The sequence below is a fragment of the Aplysia californica genome, unplaced genomic scaffold (assembly GCF_000002075.1).
Source record: "Aplysia californica isolate F4 #8 unplaced genomic scaffold, AplCal3.0 scaffold00004, whole genome shotgun sequence".
Classification (NCBI taxonomy): domain Eukaryota; kingdom Metazoa; phylum Mollusca; class Gastropoda; order Aplysiida; family Aplysiidae; genus Aplysia; species Aplysia californica.
Genome location: NW_004797274.1, coordinates 3,238,037 through 3,244,762, shown reverse-complemented (window position 1 = coordinate 3,244,762; position 6,726 = coordinate 3,238,037). Strand labels below are relative to the sequence as shown.

General features: G+C 40.7%; 1 protein-coding gene across 1 annotated transcript in view; it reads left to right on the top strand.

Moving 5' to 3' along the window:
* LOC101844963 (probable cytochrome P450 49a1) overlaps positions 1-6,450 on the top strand; it is a 17,309-nt gene extending 10,859 nt beyond the window's left edge. The window contains exons 5-9 of the mRNA XM_035968702.1: positions 1,584-1,746; positions 2,945-3,111; positions 3,982-4,063; positions 4,907-5,128; positions 6,319-6,450. Coding sequence (XP_035824595.1) covers positions 1,584-1,746; positions 2,945-3,111; positions 3,982-4,063; positions 4,907-5,128; positions 6,319-6,432 — 748 coding nt within the window. The 3' untranslated portion in view covers positions 6,433-6,450. The remainder of the gene's footprint in view (positions 1-1,583; positions 1,747-2,944; positions 3,112-3,981; positions 4,064-4,906; positions 5,129-6,318) is intronic.
* Positions 6,451-6,726: the final 276 nt, after the last annotated feature.

The following is a 6,726-nucleotide window of genomic DNA, read 5'->3' as shown; positions in this document are numbered from 1 at the left end:
ACACACACACACACACACATACACACACACACACACGAACACACACCACACACACCAGGGGCGGCTCGTGGGGCTAAAAAGTGGGAGTGCATAATTAAGCACCAGCAGGTTCAAGATAGTCAAGGGCATAATAAATGGGATGGTAGGATCTTTGGGTTGGTGAAGGAGGACCTTATGCTTTTATTTTCGTTCTTTTTACTGGTCGCTTTGATTTCTAGAACTAAATTTGTTCGTTAGCTAAACATCAATTTCTTTTTCCTGCATTGGAACTGAACACTCGAGTAATAACTTTCACCAATTCACTACAAAAGCATTCAAAGACACAACTCAAAGGGCGGAGAGTTAAGTATGTCACGTTCACCTCCCTCAGGTTCACGGTCACAGAGTCGCTTAAAATAGTGGCAAGACAATGAACCAATCACAATTCACTTGAGCACTCTGCTGGATTGTTCCGGGGATCACATAATTTTGGCATTGAATAATGTGGAATAGTGTAAAGGCTATCGCGTTTATTTTTAGATGTCTACTGCGGGCTATATTGCGTGATGTACATTTGAGATGTGCCGTCTTGTTAATATTAATGTACCGCCAAATTCGCTACGAGTGTCGTCATCGCTTGGGTTATCCCAAAGAGCGATTTATAGAGGTCAGATTGCCACTGTTGAATATTATTCTATTACGTTTAGTCAAAGCGCGTGGCCTTTGGCATGGCATAGTAGATGTTTTACGGCGCTTTTGACACAGAAATGACAGTTACATCGCCTGAGAGGACCTTGTTTTGATATTATATTTGGCTACTGTTTGTTTCTGACTTCTTTTATTTCATGTTTGTGGGTGCTTTTTGTAATAGAACATAAAAAAATGTTGGGCGGCACTGCACGACCGTGCTCCATGGAAGAACCGCGCCTGACACACACAGTATACTAGTCCTAATATCGAACCTGTCCAAGGAGATCTCTCATTTAAAAATGCGAAATGACAACCTTACAGAGGGAATCCTCCTGAACGGCGTCTTTACAATATATATACAAGTAACATGTATATATACATATATATATATATATATATCTATCTATATATATATATCTATGATACATAATATGTTAACAGTATAAGCAAAATTTGCCTGACTTTTTATGAATGGTGTATATTATGTACTATTCGAGTACCACCGAAACAAAGACATGAATATTTTATTATTCTCACCAGCAGATCAGGTTCAGTGTACGAGATACATGTACTTTAAAAAGGCGGTCAAGGAAAGGTAGCTTATCTGTTCTCCGCTAAAGTCAATATCACTGACACTAATATTTCTCAGCACAGTGGACACGAAAGCAAACAGAACGTTGTGGACAAAGCAGGTAGGCCTTAAACACATACGAAGAGGAAAGGGGCATGAGAACTAAGTTGGGATGGGGCAGGGAGGGGGAAAGGAAGGATATAAAATATAACAATGACAATAGCACTGATTTAACAATTAATTGTAATTAAGAATACTTGTCTCGCCCCTCCGCCACTTCCCCACCCTCTTTTTTCAACAACCCCCCCCCAAACCAAACCAAACCAAAACAAAACAAGAACAGTCTCTGCCAGCAGCGTGTGAGACATGCAGCAAAGTCAATGCAGAGAAACGGCCTAAGTGGAGACAGTCCGAACCTTTTGAATTTCCTACTGAGTGATGGGCGGCTGGAGCTTAATAAGAGCGCGGCGCTGCTTGGTGGATTTTTCTCTACAGCCACTGATAACGTGAGTAAAAGTAAAGTACGCAAGTGTGTTGTTTTAACGCCCTTATCAACAGGATTATGTCACTTAAAAGGCGAGACCTCCAAATTTAATACGAGCAAAATGGGCTGAGGGCATGGCGAGTAATTAACTCCACAAACTAACCCTAACTCAAGATGGCCTGCCTGGGCTTCGACTCTTCGAACCAGGGTCATCAGCTCCCAAGCCCAGGGTGATACCCACTGAACTAACTGAGCGCCCCTGATAATTTGAGTCTGATAATGGCTAGCTCTTCTACCTCTCATAACGGAGACTTCCTTCCACATTTTTGCTTGATTAAAACAATTAATAAGAGACAATGCCGTTTCTGTGACACTTGAAACGTCAGGAAAGCCTTGGCCATCTAGCTCTCACTTGAAACAAAAGGCAAAAGACCGAACACATTTTATCTGGAGATCTTGACCAGATTGGTGACGAGGATACACCAGGAGAATATTGGGTTTCCCCCCTTTATTTAAGCAGGGAATAGCGTTGTGAGCCGCGGTTGCTGATGTCTGCTTCTGATACCTTCCTCGAGGATGAGGAAAATGCTGACTTCTTTTGTGGAATAGTTTAATGTGATAATAATGGGATTCGTAATAGATCATTGATCCTCGTAAGCAATATCTTGTGGTACCATAGTTGAGGACCAATGCACGTTTAAGCCCTTGCAGCTTAAAAACAAGTGTTTAACTTCCTAATATAATAAGAGATGTGTATGCATAAAGAACGTTGAGGTACCTTATGACACACTCAAGAATTGCAAAAACTCCTGTAGCCATTGATCTGATCCGTGGCTGTTGTTATTGAGTCTTCAAAATGACTGCTTACTCAGACTTAGATTTAGAGACGTCGATGTCTTGAGATGCCTTAGTCAATCAGAGATGACCCAGAGGACCTGCCTGTAGCTAGAGCGGGGACATCACCCTATTTCTTGTTTACTAGTTACATCTCTTCTTGTTTCCGTAACCATTGTTCATATTGGGGTTTCCCCTGAGTTGAGTTTCGGGCTGGGCTGCTTTGCCTCACCCCAAATCCTCAGCATTAATTGTCCAGGCTTGGGACCGGCAGATACATAAGTACCTGACTGCTCTGGGTGAAAAAAGTACGCAAAGAGCAATCAGTTTTACGTGGGGAGCCCGAAACAGTAAATGATACAATGCTATTTAATCTATGCCAGCAGATATCCAACTCATTGGGCCTGGTGTTCTGGCACTTGGCACGAAATCAAGATAAACAAGATCGCTTGCGTGAAGAGATTGCCCGGTGTGTGACGTCCTCCGGGCAAGTGTCTCCAGAGGAGATGTCACACATGCCCTACCTCAAAGCCTGTGTGAAAGAAAGTTTCAGGTATTGGCTCACCGGATAAGGAGCACTTATAACACGGAAATCCATTACTTTACTACGAAGACATAGGGCGTCGCAAAAAGACCCCCTCCCCAACGCCCCCCCCCCAAAAAAAAAAACAACAACAACAACAACAAACAAACAACAACAACAAAAAAAACAACCCAGCAACAACATTTACAACATAAAAAACAAGAACACAGAAAACAACCCCCCCCCCACACAAAAAACAAAACCAAAGAGCAAACCTCCCCCCCCCCCCCCCCCCGGAAAACAAGGGGGGCAACAACCAAAAAAACCCCAAAACCAACGAACAAAAAGAAACAAACAAAAATAAACGAACAACAACAAAATACAATTCAAAATCCCCAAGCAAAAACAACCAATACCCCGCCCCCCCCCCACACACACACACACGAAGACCACCATCTCTAACAGCAAGAAGAAATCAATGGTGACACAAACCTTGGGGAGCATAATATCAGATATTGGTTTGGTCGCTCGAAGCGAAATTCAACAAGGATGAGACGCATGAGTTTACTCAATCAACGACGGAAAAATATCATTGATTGTTCTTGGGGACTATGTTGAGAAAGAAACGGAATGTGTAGCCAAATACATTTTAAAAATGTGTGTGGGTTGTATGTCAATCATGACTTTTTTTTCTTTTCTTTTCATTGTCATTTTCTTTTTAATTCTGGGAGAGATTTTGCACTAGTTGTTCCACCTCATTAGTGAATAAAATGATCTATGTTTTGATATAATCTTTTTAAAAAAGGCAAATACATATTTTCTCTTTTGTAAAAAGAATAGATTCTTTTTTTTTTTAAAAAGCTAAATAAAGGGGAATTTTACTAATCTTTAATTTTCCAGAGTTGCTTTTCCCTTCCCCGTGGGATCAGTGAGAGTGATGCCCCGTGACATCGCCCTGGCCGGCTATCACATCCCACAAGGGGTATGTTCTTCGACGATACAATTGATCTTAGACGATTGGAACTATCACAGGACAACAACTCCCACAAGTTGTAAAGCTATCCCCTGCTTTGTCACAACAAGTTTGATTTCCAATGCTGTTATTTACGGCAAAAGAAAGATTGGTGTCAAGCTACAAACATGGAATGCCTACCATAATTTAAAAAAAGAATTAAGATTTGATATTGATTGGGATTCAGTAAAATAAGGGCAAGCAGATATTGCTCCTTAATGAGAAAGACATATGTTTTTTTAATGAGCAGCACCTGACCATCATCATCATCATCATCATCATCATCATCATCATCATCATCATCATCATCATCATCATCATCATCATCATCATCACCACCACCATTATGAGCCTCTCTCATCGTGTGCCGGAGTATTGGCCACCAATCAGAGCTCTATTCGATTTCTTTTGTTGATGAGTCAACATGATGACCAAGTCTTTAACTGCTAGATGTGTAAATATAAGTGGTGGTTTCTTACAGGGCTGGAAGATGCTATGCTATTGTGCGGTAAAAAATTCGTGGCTTAACTTATTGTCAAATATTTCCTAAACTATCGAACATAAACTCTCCAGCTTTAGCACGATGACTTTTTTTTCCATCAATTTGTCTTAACAGTAAAAGATCAATATTTTTGTAACCCCCTCCCCATTAACTGCATTCCAGAAAATTCCTTTACAAATACAAATTAAAAATCAAAGTGAATAGTTTCTACAAATTTAAAAAGGTTTGCATCATTATCATAATAATAATCATTATCATTATTATATTTTCTGTCCCCTTCCCCCTCCTTTTCTTTCATCCCGTCAAACAAGACCACAGTATACTTTGGCCACAACGCCCTGTGCCATTCTGCCGAACACTTCGAGGCCCCTGAGGAATACAGACCTGAGCGTTGGCTAAAGCAGACTGGCAGCTCACCTGACCCCAAGATAAGGCGTCGACAGGCAATCTGTGTACAGCCTTTTGGCTTGGGTCCACGAAACTGTGTAGGCAGACGCTTAGCAGAGCAACAGATGTTCCTAGCCGTCATTAAGGTGGGTATCAAAATGATGTTCATTAGTATGGGATATTTGGATATTTCTGGGGGAGGAATGAGGGTATTTTTATTTTTACAACAAACCAACTTCGTCCTTTCTCTGATCCTTTGCTGGTTCTTTCTCCAATCACATACATCCTTCCACAGAACAATTTTATATTCTATCCTCAGATTATCACGCTAGAACTGTCTGTTGCTACAATCAGAGACATAGCGATGACTCCAAAAAGTTTGGTTCCACCTATACGCTAAAGCTTTGCCCTGCACCGATACATATTATTATGATTTTATATCATAGATCGTGCACTTTAGACGTAATCAGGCTCACTCTGGAGCACAGCATTTTAGCAAAATGACGGTCAATCGGTGAAGATACCACGAGCACTCCGACTTTAGCGAGACTACAGGTGTTTTGCCCTTCTTTTTGGCGGAATGGTGCGTACGCGTCAGTGCAGGGTCCAGGAGCACACGCCTATAGTGTGACCAAAGACATTTGTTTGTCGCTTGGCCGACGTGGAGATGGATAAATAAATCAAGATGTCTGTTTGGCCTCCCTGTAAAGTTACTGATTACAAACATGAGTCCCTCTTCTGTCTCGGAATACAAGGAGCCAGATTCCAAGAGAGGAAAGTAGGTTTGAAAATACTCAATCTGTGACAATATTATTTTTTTTGGGTAACTTGCATTCGACCCCCCCCCCCCCGCCTTAAAAAGTCCCCTACCTGCCCATACTTGTGTCTGTCTCTTTCTTGATGTTTTATTTTTTGCCTGCTCGTGCAGAATGTTAACCGCTGAGAGGCCTTAGCCTCATGTTTGCTGAACCTCTTAATTCGAGAACACAGTTTTTACAGTATAAGGCCAATTATCAATAGAAGTATTCGTGAGTTTGACTCATTTTCACGTAGCCTTGTTTTCCATAATAATATCACAAGCCTTGCTTTGCCTTCGCACTAAATGGCCTTTACCTAGTCGATGTACTTCTGCGCGCTCAAACAAAATTAGACTTTTTTTTACCAGAACGTCAACGTGTTGCTTAAAAAAAATTGCAGTTACTCTGGTCACTTTGGGGACTAGTCTTTTCTTTGGGTAAAATGTCAACAATTAGTTTGAGGTAACCTTGTAACCCTAATCAAATGGAAGGACACTTTCCTATATACAAATGACCATCCATTGTTTTCTGGATTGCAGGTATTACAAAGATTCAAAGTAAAGCTGGGAAACCCGCAAGAAGAGCTGGACATTGTGCATAGGATTTCCGCAAGATCGTCCAGGGGATTGGACATCCAATTTGAAGCAGTATAGTTCCCCTAAAAGAATTTCAGATGCTCTCTTTATCAGTTTTGCATATCAAGTTGAATCTGTTCTGTAGAACGGTTGATAAATATACTACCAGAGATTATAGTTTTATTATGGTTGAAAAATGAAAAGGCAGCAAATTGTAGAAAATGTATCAACGTGTTGACGACAGTACCCCGGGATGACTTAGGAATGTCACGGATAAAAAAGAATATTATTATGCAAACATGTAATTACTTTGAATATCAATTTTCAATATCAATAATGATTTTTAGTTATTATTCAAATAATTTTCATAAA